This window comes from Crocodylus siamensis, chromosome 6, assembly GCF_052110815.1.
Source record: "Crocodylus siamensis isolate JL-2025a chromosome 6, ASM5211081v1, whole genome shotgun sequence".
NCBI lineage: Eukaryota > Metazoa > Chordata > Crocodylia > Crocodylidae > Crocodylus > Crocodylus siamensis.
The window spans coordinates 47,232,431-47,248,852 of record NC_143400.1 but is presented as its reverse complement, the minus strand read 5'-3'; the positions used below and the strand labels follow the sequence as shown (position 1 = coordinate 47,248,852).

General features: G+C 42.8%; 1 protein-coding gene across 1 annotated transcript; it reads left to right on the top strand.

Moving 5' to 3' along the window:
* The first annotated feature begins 4,960 nt into the window (after positions 1-4,960).
* Positions 4,961-5,914, top strand: LOC149862664 (olfactory receptor 6B1-like). Its single transcript, XM_090054037.1, has one exon. It carries the CDS (start codon positions 4,961-4,963, stop codon positions 5,912-5,914), a length of 954 nt encoding a protein of 317 aa, XP_089910163.1.
* Positions 5,915-16,422: the final 10,508 nt, after the last annotated feature.

The following is a 16,422-nucleotide window of genomic DNA, read 5'->3' as shown; positions in this document are numbered from 1 at the left end:
GATCAAACCATAGTTTCACAGGGCTTAGCAGGTAGTGTTTTGGTTCACAGAAACTCAATCATAAAGTGTAATTTTCTGTTGGGGAAGGAAACTGAGGATGTCCTAAATGATTTTATTTTTGTATGGAAAGTGTGTTTACAGATCAAAAAGGCACTTGCAAGTTTTGGGAATCTCAGACCTCTGTGTGTCAGAATCCATATTGAGATCTGGCAAGCACTGTCCTAGCAGTAGCAGTATTAGCTCTTTGGAGCAATTTGGGGTGGGGAAATCAAGACATTATCTCTCAGTCAGATTCAGTAGGGCCCTTAGACAGATCTGAGATGGCTTACTGATTTCTGGCAGACAAGGTTCTTTGGGTGAATCAGATATCTTTTATTAGAACAACTTAAATAGTTGGGAAGAAATTAGCAAGCTTGCGGGTTTAAAAACCCTTCGTCAGAATTTTTGCTCACTTATTTTCAGGTTCCTGTCTGCAGAGACCTGCCCAGGGAATATCCCAGGAAGAGATTTCCCAGGTCTGTGTATTACATTGCCATGGCTTGACTCAGGGCACACCTTGGCATTGTGGATTCCCAGGGGACATGTATCTGAAAGCAAGGAATCAGGGATTGCACTGTTTTCAGTTGTTCTGAAAGACTGGGCCCCTGAAACCCTGGGTGCAGCAGGGATCTGACCTAACAGGATGACAGGCAATGTCATCCTGCATCTCCCAGTGAAGCAGATCAGCTGTGCCAGAACACAGCATGGGGCAGTTGAGCCAGTTAATTAGGAGACATCTTTTTACAGCACTGGTGTCATCTGCACATTTGCTAAAATGTGTACTCTATCCCATTGTCCATATCACTAACAATGGTGTTAAAAGCTGCTGAGCTGCTGGACCCAGAAAGGACCGTGGGGATCTCCACTTGTTACCTCCTGCCAACTTGACTTTTAGCCTTTGATGACTACTTGTTGAGTACAATGATTCAACTGTGTATTCAGTTTACAGTATTTTCATGTATTTCCTTAGCCCGTTACCAAGAATGTCATGGTTGAGTGTCAAAAGCCTTGCTGATGTCAAGGTATAGCACATCCAATGTTCCTGCCCCCATACACAGAGCCTGTCACATTATTATAGAAGGAATCAGTTTGCTCAGATGTGACCCGCTTTGGGAAAATCCATGCTGGTTGCTACTGATCACCTTGTTCTCCTCCAGGTGCTTCACGATAGAGCCCTTGAGGATCTGATGCATGACCTTCCCAGGTATTTAGGTCAGACTAACTGGTCTCTAATTCCCCAGATCCTCCTTCTTACCTTTCTTAAAGATGGGAAAATCTGCTAACAGTCTTTAGTCTCCCTTTTCCAATAATCTAAGAATGAGTAGTGCCTGTTACCAGTCATCTAGGACCTCACCTGACTTCCAGAAGTTCTCAAAGAGGATAACCAATTACCTTAGCCAATTCCTTCAGTACACTAGGATGTATCCCACCCTGGCCTTGCTGACTTGAAGATTTGAAAAGGGGCTTTGAAGTCTGTGGTGGCTTCCAAGACAAGACAAGTTGATGATTTTCCTTGCCACAGGATTTACACTGATTGTACATTAGATCACATTCTTCAAGCAATAAGAATTCGAATTTCTCCAGGAATGAAGGTTTAGGCCCCAAAGTCAAACTGAATTGAAGAATACAGGGTGTGTCTACATATTGCCATACACTGATATTTTGTTACTGAACCGTATTTTAATAATTGCTATGATGAAGTAGTAAAACATGACACAGTAACCACCTGTACTGCAGCATATGGGTAGCTAATGCAAAGATTCACTGGCTATATCACTGTAGTGGCTCACTATAGTCAGGAAGTGCACCACTATACTGATGTAACTGGTGATCACACGTGGACACATGTGATTGCTATGTTGCCATTGTGTGTCACCATAGGGTGACATGTAGATACACCCACTGTTAAACATGAGTATAAACTGATCTTTGGACCTTTATTTCTATCTCTATTCAGTAAATAATTTAAGAATAAACTAACTTTTATAATATTAAATAGAAGATTCCGATCTGAACTACCAGCATAGAAAATCTAAGTATTGTGGCCAGAGGTAACTGACTTAGGCAAACTGGAGCTAACCTATTGCTTAACTTTATATGCTCTCTGATCATCACCACATGCATGAGAGTTTATTGCTAAAGTAAGATAGAGAGGAGTTTGAATATGCAAAAAATATAAAATAACATTATTGTTCAAATCTGCTGAGTCCATAGCACCTAAAACTACCATTTCTGACACTTAGGGGAAAAAATAACATTTTGCTTTCAGGATATATGTAGTCATCTCTTTGTTACTCATTTCCCTTTTGAGATTAGAAGTTTGATGTTATTAACTTATTTTTTCTGTTACTTCTTTAAGGAGTGCCATTAACTTTTCTTTCATATTGATCACAAATGGCACTAACAGACTTGCCAAGGGAGAACTCATCTTCTATGAAGAACAGGCACTGAATCAAGAGAGACATTCATCTTTTAATAAAGTCACAGGCACAATGAATGAACCAAAGGATCAGAATGAGGGCATCCTAACAGGAGTGAACAAGTCTCTTTATAAACAGAGGAAGAATAGATGGGCAGCAGCACTTGTATTCTAGTATCTGAAAAACTTGGTGAAATTCACATTGGATATTCCAGGTTCCAGGACATACAGTTATTTGACAGGTAAAGGGGGGAAAAAAGAAAAGGAACCCATTATTTTACTTGATCTACACCCCCCCATTAATCCAACATATAGTTTGGGAAATGTTACATAGCCCAAAATGATTATTGGTAAAACCAGTATATGAAATATACAGTTTTCATAGTGCTAAATGCAAGGTATACAAAGACTTCACAAGCACAAGAGCAGGTAACTCTTAATTGCATTAGATATATAACTTTAAATGTATCTAAAATTGTGAGAGTTGATAATTAAATCTTTACGAGAAATATTAATTTACTATCTATCTATACTCTATATATTGCCTACTTAGTTTTTTCAATATATACATATATGTATTTTGTCAGGAGTTTTTAAAGTTCAGTGGTAAAAAAAGCTCAATTCCTTTATCCCCTTTGGGAAAAATAGGGTCTTTATTCTTGAGAAATATTTTCAACCTCTTTTCAGTGCACATTTAAAACCTGCCAAGTTTATGTCTTCAACATAAGAAACCAGCATCCAGTTTTTCAAACAAAATATTGTACTTGGGAGCCAAGGTCCCTTTCCAGATTTTACAAAAAAAGACTCAGCATGAATTGAACAGGTGCAGACTTCACTTTTAAGGGGACTGATCCTATGTTAATGTCTGGGGGAAAAAAAAACCTCTGTATAATGCAAGGTGTAATGATCCCAGTCAAACACCACTAATATCAACAAGACTTTTGCAGTTCATTTAATTAGGAGATCAGGTTTTATTTCATCCTCAGTTATTGCCATTCCTTGAAAATACTCTCTTACAGAGACAACGTAATAAGCATGAATTGTTCTCTTGAATGTATTGATACTGTTGTTGGTATTCTGGAACTATTTACCCCATAAATGCAGTGTTACTTATTTTCATTTTAGTTATCATGTTAGAAAAGGGATTTTAACAGTGTTTGCAGGACTGAGCCCATAAACTCAAAGTTCAATTAGGTTTTAATGGCAGAGGAACAAGCTAGTAAAAAGCTTCTTTGACCAAAGCAGGATTTACATTTCTTTTTCAGAGCTGAATTTTGACACCCTTGCTATGACTGGATTGTACCACCGCTGCTTTCACTAAGTTAATTTACATTAATCAAAGGATAGAAGAATGCAGTGCTGGGTTAGATAAAGCCTCTTGATACAGCCTCAGATGTAGCTAATTTGAGTCATGTTTTGGACTTTTCCAGCTTACGAGTCAGAGATAACTGGATGGGATGCCAACTCCCTTCTCTTCTACTGGCTAAGAAAATTGACAGAAATTCACCTGGGTAGTGCAAGAGATTGCTAGGCTTAGGTGGATCTTTGACCTTTTCTGACTCAGGGTGGCTTATCAAAGTTTTCAAAATCTGTAAAGAGAGCAATACATTATCCCTTTGCACTTTAAAAATTTCACAGTCAAGGGATGGCATGATAATTTTTGATGGCACTACAAAGTATAAGCAGCTTTCCCAAAATAGAAAGACAAATTCTCAAAACTAGATTTTTCAAAGGTATTTTAAAACACCTAAGGATTCAGTGTGAGATTTCAGAAATGTTCATATACTTTAGGTGGCTAACTCCCTGTTGATTTGAACTGGAATTAAGTAAATTAATCTGTGCACTTTTGAAATGTCCTATTAATCATATAACTATGTGTTTTTAAACATAATGTCCACCTTATCAATAACTGTGTATTTATTAACTATTTCTCGATACAGATGAGAAAAAGAGAAAGAAGTCTTGAATCTTAGACAAAATAGTAGTTAGCAGTTTAAATGCTAGTATTGCTTAGTATGCATAAAAAGTTAGGTAGGGCATCTGGGGCCCTTTTCCCCCCAAGAATAGAGCACCTGAAGCCAGAGCACTTTCTGTCTGGGATGGCTGGAGAGCATGGGCTCCCATGTTATATTTATTTATTTATTTATTTATTGTGGCACAAAGAAAACCTTATGTCACAAGGAAGCTACCTGGCCAGATCACAACCTTACTGAGCATATTCAGTGTGTTGGTGGTCTTGCGTATCCAGACCTAAATCAGAAAATGTGTATAAGTATCAAAACCTTCCCTTACATAGATGTCCATAAGGAAAATAAAATTATATTAATGCAAAAGCTTAAATCCTAAAGTATTACTTTAAAATTACGGATATCTATCTATCTATCTATGTGTGTGTTTTCAAAATGTATGCAAATTAATAACACCGAATTAAAATTAGAATTTTAACTTTAAGCCTTAAAAATTACATTTTGCAGTCTGTGTGTTTCTCCTTGGATACCTCCCATGGCAAGCCTAGAACAGGGGAATCAAACATCCATCATGAAATTCATCCTTCTGGGATTTGGGAATCTCCATGAACTTCCAATTCTTTTTTTCTTGCTATCTGTAACAATCTATATTGCAACCATGGCTGGAAATTTCCTCATTATTCTGTTAGTTGTGACTGATCAGCAGCTTCACACACCCATGTACTTCTTTCTGGGGAACCTGTCCTTCCTGGAGACCTGCTACACGTCCACCCTTCTGCCGAGAATGCTGGCCACTTTCCTGACAGGTGACAGAACGATTTCTGTTACTGGTTGCCTTACACAATTCTATTTTTTTGGTTTTCTGGTGACCTCTGAATGCCTCCTCTTGTCATCAATGTCTTTTGATAGGTATTTAGCCATATGCAAACCACTGCATTATGCAACTCTAATGAATCACAAGTTGTGCATAATTCTAGCAGCTGGCTCTTGGATAACTGCACTTCTGGTAAGCACAATTATCACCCTTTTCATGGCACAATCAATTTTCTGTGGACCCAATGAAATTAATCATTTCTTTTGTGATTTCACTCCAGTTATAAAGCTCTCCTGCAGTGACACTTACTTGGTAGAATTTGTAACTACCCTCCTGGCTTCTCTATGCACATTTCCTTCCTCCCTATTAACCCTGATGTCATATGCTTGCATCATCATCACTATCCTAGGAATTCCTTCAACCACTGGGAAGAAAAAGGCATTTTCCACCTGCTCCTCTCACCTTATTGTGGTGACAGTTTACTATGGGACCTTAATGGTTGTATATATTTCACCCAGAAATGACAAACTAAAGAACTTGAACAAAGTTCTCTCTCTCTTCTACACTATACTGACTCCCCTGGCCAATCCCCTTATCTACAGTCTGCGGAACAAAGAAGTTAAGGAAGCCTTGAAAAAGACAGTCATTAAGTCTTTGGCTTTCACAGGAACTTAAGGAATTTAAACATCCAGTCTCCACTGGATATCAAAGGGAGTTGGGTAGCTAACCCTCTTAGACTCCTTGGAATTCAGCCTTGAGTATTTTACTTTCACAAACATTCAAGCTCATAGATTTAAAGACTGTGACTGTCAAAATATTTTCATCCTCAAACATGAAAAATCATGAATGAGGACTTTGAAATCATGAGACAATGACAAAGACTATGATAGGTCTTTGTTTTCCTTCTGGTTTTGGACCCTTTAGAATGCACTCATTTTATTTTTCAAATGTTTTCTTGACTAGGAGAGCAATTAATTACATTTTCCCTTTTGCTTTAATGAAATCCAGGAGTTTTCTTTGATCAATACCTTCATGATGTGTGATGACTTTAAGGCATTAAACAGAGGGGAGAAATTTTAAGTATAAAAATAGAGACTTAAGGTGATATAAAGACTGAGAGAAAGAGAAAATGTACACAAAGCAGTGAAGAGACTACAGAAGGCCTAGATGTATGACAAAATAGTATCACTTTAATTTGCACCAGTTTTGTACATTAGGATCTAGGAGGAAGTGAGTTCCACTTATCTCTGGGGACTTGTCACAGAAGATTCTGTAACAGTACTTCATCACCAGGTGGTTGGGGAGCAAGCTTTGATTATACAAATAGTTACTCCTGAATAACTGAGGAAATCTGACTTTTATATCACTGTAAATTATACCAGTATGTATCCACAGTTTGTTAGTATTTAATTATTGTTAGTGTTGTTATTTGCATTCATTCAATAGGACCATTGTCCCACTATCCTATAGAAACACCAAGTAGAGAATACTTGTCTCAATGATGCTTTGGTACCAGCTCATGTGGGGATCATGTTGAAAGATACAAGCACTCAAGAGTTTTCTTTAAGTCCCTTATTAATGCCTTTTGAGACATTTTCCTTCCCCTCTGCTCTCTCTAGTTCAGTAACCAACCCAGATACCAAAGTTTAAGGTTACAAGGGACCCTTTAGTCATCTACCATCCAGCACAGGATGACAAAGGCCTGCAGCAAACAGCATCCCTGGACTTCAGGAGGGCAGATTTCATTGAGCTAAGGAGACTTGTTGGAGAGGCACTGAGGTCCCAAAGGGGTGGGGAATTGGGAGTCCAAGAAGAGTGGTTGTTCCTGAAGGAGACAATCCTCCAAGCCCAAAGGGTGACAATCCCAACATGGATCAACGGCGGCAAGAATGCTCAAAAACCCCCATGGCTCACCAAAAACTTCCAGGAACATCTCAAAGCTAAGAAGGCGGTGTACAGCCAACGGAAGCCACAGGTTAGCGAGGATTTAGTTAGGGAGCTTCTGGAGGGGTTGGACATATTCAAGTCAGCCGGCCCGGATGATCTCCACCCTAGAGTTCTAAAGGAACTGGCCGAGGTCATTGCAAGTCCCCTGGAACAACTTTACGAGCACTCGTGGTGCTCTGGTGAGGTACCGGAGGACTGGAAGAGGGCCAGTGTGGTCCCCATCTTCAAAAAAGGCAGGAAGGAGGACCTGGGAAACTACAGGCCAGTTAGTCTTACCTCGATCCTAGGCAAGCTGTTCGAGAAAATTATGCTGGCACACATCCAGGAGGGGCCAGCAGGGGACTGCATGCTTAGGGGCAACCAACACGGGTTCATCAGTGGCAGGTCCTGTCAGACCAACCTGGTGGCCTTTTACGATCAGATCACCAGATCATTAGACGCAGGGGTAGCAGTGGATATAATCTTCCTGGACTTCTGGAAGGCTTTTGACACTGTCTCTCACCCTGTTCTCATTAAGAAACTGGGGGGCTGTGGTGTAGACACCCACACAGTCAAATGGGTCGCCAACTGGCTGGTGGGCCGCACCCAGAGGGTGGTAGTGGATGGGTCCTTCTCAACCTGGAAGGACGTGGGCAGTGGGGTCCCCCAGGGCTCAGTCCTCCGGCCCGCACTGTTCAACATCTTCATCAGCGATTTGGATGAGGGGGTAAAAACCACCCTGTTCAAATTTGCTGATGACACTAAGATGTGGGGGGATGTGGGCACACTGGAAGGATGCAACAGGCTACAATCAGACCTAGACAGGTTACAAGGATGGGCGGACGAGAATAGGATGGGTTTCAACACAGACAAGTGCAAGCTGATGCACCTTGGGAGGAACAACCGACACCATACCTACAGGTTAGCGAACTCTCCTATTGTCAGCATGGAGGTGGAAAAGGATCTGGGGGTCATCATTGATTCCAAGATCAACATGGGCCGGCAGTGTGGAGAGGCAGTAAGGAAGGCCAGCCGCACCTTGGCATGTATCCACAGATGCATCTCGAGCAGGTCCAAGGAGGTGATCCTCCCCCTCTATGCGGCATTGGTCAGGCCGCAGGTGGAGTATTACGTCCAGTTCTGGGCGCCACACTTCAAGAGGGATGTTGACAGCATGGAGAGGGTCCAGAGGAGGGCCACTCGTATGATCAGGGGACAACAGGGCAGGCCCTATGAGGACAGGCTACGGGACTTGAACCTGTTCAGCCTCCAAAAGAGAAGGCTGAGGGGGGATCTTGTGGCCTGTTATAAACTAGTCAGGGGGGATCAGCAGGCATTGGGGGAGTCACTGTTCCCCCGAGCACTGCCAGGAGTGACCAGGAATAATGGTTCACAAGCTGGCAGAGGGTAGGTTTAGGTTAGATATCAGGAGGCGCTACTTCTACGGTCAGGGCGGCTAGGGTCTGGAACCAGCTTCCAAGAGAAGTGGTGCAGGCTTCTACCCTGGGGGTTTTTAAGAGGAGGTTAGATGAACATCTTGCTGGGGTCATTTGACCCCAGTATTCTTTCCTGCCATGGCAGGGGGTCGGACTAGATGATCTGCTCAGGTCCCTTCTGACCCTACAAACTATGAAACTATGAAACTATGGAAGGTAGGGGCCATCACCAGGGACGACTATACCTCTGTTGCTTGGGATTGTAAGGGGGTTGTTAGGAAGGCCAAGGAGAAGATGGAACTGAGATTAGCAACCCAGATCAAGGATAACAAGAAGTCCTTTTTTAAATACATAGGGGGTAAAAAGAAGGTTCCAGGTAATGTGGGGACTCTGCAGGACACATTTGGAAATCTGGTGGTTTCACCAGATGACAAAGCTAACCTATTTAACAATTTCTTTGCTTCCATTTTTCTGAGCAGCGACCAGGTCATCCTTCCCCCACTGGGATCCCTGATGGTCCCAGGGGAGGCACAGCCAGGCCCTGGGTCAGAGAGGACCTAGTTAGGGAACTTTTGGTGGGACTGAACATGTTCAAATCAGCAGGTCCTGATGACCTCCACCCGAGAGTGCTGAGGGAATTAGCAGAGGTCATTGCGGGACCCCGGCACAGCTTTATGAGCACTTGTGGTGCTCTGGTGGGGTGCCAGAGGACTAGAAAAGGGCCATTGTGGTCCCCACTTTCAAAAAAGGGAGGAAGGAGGACCAAGGAAATTATAGGCCTGTTAGTCATAGCTTGGTGCTGGGGAAGCTCTTTGAGAAAATTATCCAGGTGCACATCTGCAAGGGGCAAGTGGGAGAGTGTATGCTTAGGGGCAACCAACGTGGGTTCATTAGAGGCAGGTCCTGTCAGACCCACCTCGTGGGCTTCTATGACCAGGTCACAAAATCCTTGGATGTAGGTGTCACGGTGGACATAGACTTTCTGAACTTTAGGAAGGCCTTTGATACTGTCTCTCACCCCATTCTTCTTAAAAAATTAGGAGGTTGTGGTGTAAATACCTACAGAGTCAGATGGGTCTCCAATTGGCTGGAGGGCTGCAACCAGAGAGTGGTGGTGGACGGGTCTTTTTCAACCTGGAGGGATGTGGGCAGTGGGGTCCCGCAGGGCTCGGTCCTTGAGCCCACGCTGTTCAACATCTTCATCAGTGACTTGGATGAGGGGCTGAATAGCACCTTGTTCAAATTCTCAGATGACACTAAGATGTGGGGTGAGGTGGGCATGCTAGAAGGGAGGAACAGGCTGCAATTGGATATGGACAGGTTACAGGGGTGGGTGGAGAAGAATAAGATAGGATTCAATACTGACAAGTGCAGGGTACTACACCTAAGGAAAAAGAACCAGAAGCATACCTACAGGCTGGGGAACTCCCTTCTCATCAGTACAGAGGCAGAAAAGGATTTTGGAGTCATTATAGACTCCAAGATGAACATGGGCCGCCAATGTGGGGATGCAGTCAGGAAGGCCAACCGCACCTTGTGATGCATCCACAGATGCATCACAAGGAGGTCCTAGGAGGTGATCCTCTCCCTCTGTGGGACACTGGTCAGATTGCAGCTGGAGTACTGCGTCCAGTTCTGGGTGCTGCACTTCAGGAGGGGTGTGGACAGCATGGAGAGGGTCCAGAGGAGAGCCACTCACATGATCAAGGGGCAGCAGAGCAGGCCCTATGAAGAGAGGCTATGGGACCTGTTTGTCTTAGGGCAGTTAATTGTCTGTATTGATTCTTTCGTTTCCTTAGTCTGGTTTTGTAGGTGCTAACTGATGGCAATTAACTGGCTAGGTTAGCTAGGTCCTGTGTATTGAGCTGGTCCCTGAGTAAATCATGATTGATTGGTAACTGGTAACACAGTAGCTTAGCAGCCAGGCCTGCAGTAGTGTCTCCCACACCCTAAGACAGACACAGTGCATCCCATCTGGCCCCATGGATTTTCACTCCTGGCCTGGTGATCTATAGCAGCCCCCCACCAAGACATCACCCTTGTTGCTCTCCCCTCTGACCCTAACCCGGGTAATCTCAACAGACCTATCTTCAGCTTCATACTGGAGCTGTGAGCAAGCACATGGCTCTTTTACATAAATTCTGGATTCCCAGCCTCCCCAGAGAATACCAAATAGTTGATTTCCATGGGAAAGAAAACCTGAAACCCTGCTACCTAGTGTGGATGCCTCAGATCTACAGAACCTGGATGTTAGGAGAACTACATGAGAGGACTTCTCCAAAGAGAACTCCTTGGGTTTCTAGGTCAGTCCACACAGCTAGGTTGCCCCAGAGATATAATGAGCTTGAATACAATGAGGTAGTTAACTCAAAGGAAGTCTACAGAGGGGGGATTCCTCATTGCTGTTGACCGTGGAATGAGGACTTGTATTATTCCTTCTTCAGAATATGGAGTGCTTGGCTGAAGAGCTTGAGCACCCATGGTACCTTGCCATTGGGCAGTCTGCAAGGGTACCTTGCTATTGGCTATTAGCATTGATAAATTCACCATTAACACATACAGAAAAGTCCTGGAAGCCCAGACTAGCTGGCCATGCTACAGCCTATATAGCAGCACAGTCCCAGTGACCTGGATCCTGGAAGCCTTGTGTAACCTGGGTGTTATGTGGAACATGCCCCTCTTCAAATGGAAGGGATGTTAGCGGGAGTGTGTATGCTGTGGAAAGTGTGGCTGTGTAGCTATAGGTCAGCTCACCTTCTTCTCTACAGAGCAGAGCAGACTAGGAGTCACAGTAATTCTTCACTATGTACAGATATAATGTTACACATAAATAACTTACAGCCATAAACTAATTCACCCAAACAAAAAGGCTCCAAACAACTCTGAACTCAAGCATAGGCCTATCCTCTGGCCTTCAGATCAGTCTGTAACCCAGACCCTTGACAGGGCCCCTTAGCTAGCAGGTAAAGGAGCACTTAATGATAAAGTATCAGGTTAATCCACAGAATGATGACACAAACAACAGACAATCATGGGTCAATAATTAAACATATGCAATAAAGTCACTTCAAATAAAACATACATACCTAAAGATAACCATTATAAACCAATGGCAGGAAAAAACCTAACGATGATAGGACAATATATAAACATTTATAATGAGGTTACATCAAATAGTACACACCTACATAAAATAATCAGTGCAATAAATGCCAACACAGGGCAGCTTATATTCCTCTTATAATACAAAAATAAAGGTGCAGAATTACAACAGGAATTCCAGTAGCATGGAAGAACAGAACACAAGAGTGGCACAGCAGCTGTGCCTAGCAAAGAAATGACAACCCAGGCAGGGACCCTGTCACATCTTACCATCACTTAGGTTCCTCAGCTGGTGGGGTCCTTAACCCAGGAACCCCAGCAACAAGCAGGAGCCATGGGTCCCTTTCTACATCCCAGGGTGAATTGTCCCATCCCATCAGGGGCTTCCCTTCAGCTACCTGTAGCATGAAGGGGCCCTCCTCCCCTGTGGGAGTCCCGTTCCTGGGTGACTCATGACTCCTGCAGGCTTGAAGGGGTTGCACTTATCTCTAGTGGTGTCTGTTGGATGGGTGAAGCTTTTTCTCTCTCTGCATGAAGGCCCAACCTCCCTCTCCACCTCATGTGCTGCCCTGTGCACCTAAGGGGCACCTGCCCCATGCAAGTGGGGGTAGGAAACAAAGTTGCCAAAGCAGCCTTTGGCATCCTGTCTGCTCTACTTCCCTGTGCATCACTTCCTGCTCTGCTCCTGCCTTGTGCAAGGTTGAAGACGCACATTACCCCATGCAGCTGCCATGGCCTCATCAGCTCTTGGACCTTCTATGCACCATCCTGTGAACAGGGCACTCCAGCCCCTGTGCACCAGTCCCTGCACTGAATGGGGCTCGTCTCCTGCCTCATGCAGGTTTGGAGACCCAAACTGCCTCATGCAGTTGATGAGGCCCTGTCCACTCCCAGACCCTCTGTGCACTGATCAGTGCACTGATGCCATGGCTCCCTCAATGGTGGGGTTGGGATGAAGCCACTTGCTGCTTCCCCCTTGGCACAGGTGTCTTCTGGGCACTTCTGGGGCAACTCTCTGCCCCACTGGTCAGCTTTACTAGCTCTTCTGCAGCCCTCGTCATCATCCCTAGTCAAAGCTCCCATGTGCTGGGCACATTGGCTTTTTATTCCTTTTGGAGGCTCTTCCCCCAGACTGAGAACAGACCAAACAGGGAGTTCAAGCACTTACTTCCCTTTCAGGCCCTCTTTCCCACTTTGCCCCTGATAGGACTCTCTTCTTCCTGCCATTCCCTGATTGGTGGAGAAGGGAAACTACCTCCACCAATGGGAACCTGAGCCCATCAGGCTCAAGCTAACAATTACAGCTGCCAGTGGACCTGACAGCTGGCCTGCCACACTTGTAAGCCCTTTTTTGAGATAGTCCACATTGTAAGCCTTCCCTAAAGCACTTGGCACTAGACATATGTGTTCTGTGGCTCTGGATCAAGCTACAAATTGAAGGATCCTTGGAACTGCAGACCTTGGAAATATGTGAATTAATTTTATGATCCAGTTTCATGGCTCTTGGACCCATATGTGAAGACCCTAGAAACATGGCCCAGTATAATTCAGATGACTGACAGCTTCAGAGTCACTGGCTGCTAGTAGAACTTTATTCAAGCAATGCATCATGCTTGTATCTGCACACATTCCTAGAAACAATTGAAAATTAGGGAAGTGAGTAAGAACATCGTATAATTGTACCTTTATTGTGAGTTACACCAGGTAGAGTTATTCCACACTGGCCTATAGGGTATTTTATGTTCCTTTTTACTGTGCATACTAAACTACTCAATGAAAAAATGGTAGGTTGTGGTTAGTTTTGCAATGTAGGCTCTTTCAAGGGGAGCTCTTGCAAGCACAAAGAGAATTTTCTTTCTGGCTGAACCTCTGTAACCAGAACCAATTTGAGGGAGTTGCCACAAATATTTAGTGCTACAATTTCTGAAAGGGTTGTTTTCCTGCATGCCGTTTGTAACCACCACTGTTCCAAGCTGTAAAAATATTGCTTAGGTTGGCTGGTTACATTGAGACATAGTACATATCAGTGGCTTTTCCTCTAATGAGAAACCAACTTACAAGGCCCTGCTTTTTATTATTATTATTATTATTTTTTTTTTACAGTTAGAAAGAGATGAACAGCAATTAAATAAATAAGCATTGACATTAAACAGTAATTCAAAAGATATATTTCATTGAGTTTGGGTGTTTGCATGAGCGGGAGAGAGAGAGTACAAGACAGAGATACTTTCATCTGTTACTTTCATTTGAATGAATTTGCATTCAGTTTCTTGTGTGTTTGTTAAACCATGTGGTTTAACTTCTGATCTTGCCTCTCATTTCTTACAAATTATTACTGAGATTACTAAGATTACTGATGTAATTAAAATAATTTAGAAAAATCATTCTGACTATATGTTAAATTAATGTTGTAGTAAATTGGTTCCATGCATAGCAATGAGACAATACAAGAGGTGCATAGGTCCCATACAGATGTCCTCTGGATCCTTTGGCTGTTTATATTCTCTGCACACAAAATAATTCAATCATTCCCTAGGCTCAGCCCCATCAGAAATGGAAGGAGGGTGGGGCTGATAACCTTCCATGGTGAAGGATACAAGTCTGAGGGGACCGCTGCATTTTGTAAATAGAAGGGGAAGAGCAAATTCCTAGCAAGATTCTAGCACCAGCTCATCTCTTCAGGGAGGGGCAGGTCTGTTTACTGGGTGCATCCAAATTCAGAATTAGGAAAGATAAGAAACTCTGGTGAGGAAGCAGATCCATTTCTCATTAAAAAATAAAAGCCAATCATTTGAAGTTTGTGATATCCTGTGGTTGCAGGTAGGTGCTAGGTCTCTAATTGTATTCCTGTACCTTCTTCCAGACAGGGACAGAGAATTTCTTTGTGCACATTAGCAATTTTCAATCTAACATTCTCACAGTCTGAAAGTGTTAATATCCCCATTCAGTGGTGCATACAGAAAACTGAACAGTGGTTAGATTGTAGATATATTGAGACAGGTGCAATCACACTGGGCAGCGTCTCGTCTGTCTCTCCTTGTACTCACTCTTCTACTTGTCTGCTTCCACTCACTGTCTCTTGACCTAACTTATATTTACCATCCTTTTACTAATATTAATGAAAATGCTGTCTTTTCTTTTTTCTGTTTGCATAGTGCCTTGATCATTCTGTCTATAATTAAAGCTTTAAAGATCAATAATAGTAACAATAGTGGAGGTAGCACTATTAGTATGTAATGTCAAAAGAAAACTGATCAAATCTCACTTTCACAGGGCTTAGCTGGTGGGGTTTTGACTCTCAGAAACTCATTAAATGTGTTATTTTTTGTTGGGGAAGAACAACAATTTCATCGTAAACATCATAAACAATTTCATTTTTGTATAGAAAGTGTTACATTTACAGATCAAAAAAGCACTTGCTAGTGTTGTTAATCTCAGACCTTGGTGTGTCAGAATCCTCATGGGGATCTGGCATACACTGTCCCAGCAAACAGTGTTAGCTTTTTGGAGCAATTTGGGGTTGGAGAAATCAATGTTTTATCTCTTCTTGGTCAGTATGGGCCTTAGACAGATCTGAGATGGCTTGCAAATTTTCAGATTTTCATTAAAGGCCACTATGTGAGTACCCTCACTCCAGTCTGTGTTTCCAACCCACTGTTTGTGCAGGTAAGCTGATGGAGAGGGAGTGTTAATATATAACAGAAAGAGGGTATGGTCTGCTGCAATAAAAATAAGAATGAATTAAGATCTATGTTATACAGGAGGGCAGATGAACTGATAGCAGTATTCCATTCCAGCCTTGCAGTCTGCAGCTCCACAACCCTGTGATTTTAACTGTTAATGGACTTGAATTGTGACTGCGATGCAGCTGTGATAAAAAATGTTCTCATCCTATTGTAACATTTGCTTTTTTCAGCAACAGATGTCATCTCTATGGTTAACACCAGCAGCAAAAATTAAACTTCTGTCACAGAATTCATCCTCCTGGGAGTTAGCAATACATCTGAACTGCAGGCTCTTCTCTTCCTGCTTTTTCTCCTGATCTACATTTTGACTGTGGCTGGAGACATGCTTATCATTGTGCTGATTGTGGCTGATCAACACCTGCACACCCCTGTGTTTTTTCTTCCTGAGGAACATGGCTTTCCTGGAGACCTGCTACAGTTACACCATCTTGATCAGATTACTAATGCATATTTTGACACATGAAGAACATATTTCCTTCACAAGCTGTATCTCCCAATTATATTTCTTTGGTTGCCTGAGAGACTCAGAATGTTTTCTCTTCTCTGTTATGTCTTATGCTCATTATTTAGTGGTATATAATCCTCTGCATTATGCAGCTATTACAGATGGCAAGTTCTGCTTGCAACTAGCAGCTAGCTCTTGGATAACTGGCTTTCTGAGTGCTTCCATAACAACTCTTTTCATAACACAGGTGACTTTTTGTGGTCCCAATATAGTTGATCATTTTATCTGGGACTTCATCCCAGGGATATGGTTTTCCTGCAGTGATCTCCAACTGCTGTACACTTTGGTTTTTATCTTCTCCATACTATTCACACTGATGCCATTTTTCTTCATCTTGACATCCTATATTTGCATCATCACCAGTGTCTTGAGAATCCCTTCCACTACTCGGAGGCAAAAGGCCTTCTGTACATGCTCCTCTCACCTGCTTGTGGTGACAATTTTTTAATGGATGATGATTTTGTCTAA

What these genes read in the sequence shown, in the direction of transcription:
- LOC149862664 (XM_090054037.1), top strand. Translation starts at nt 4,961, where the DNA reads ATGGCAAGCCTAGAACAGGGGAATCAAACATCCATCATGAAATTCATC.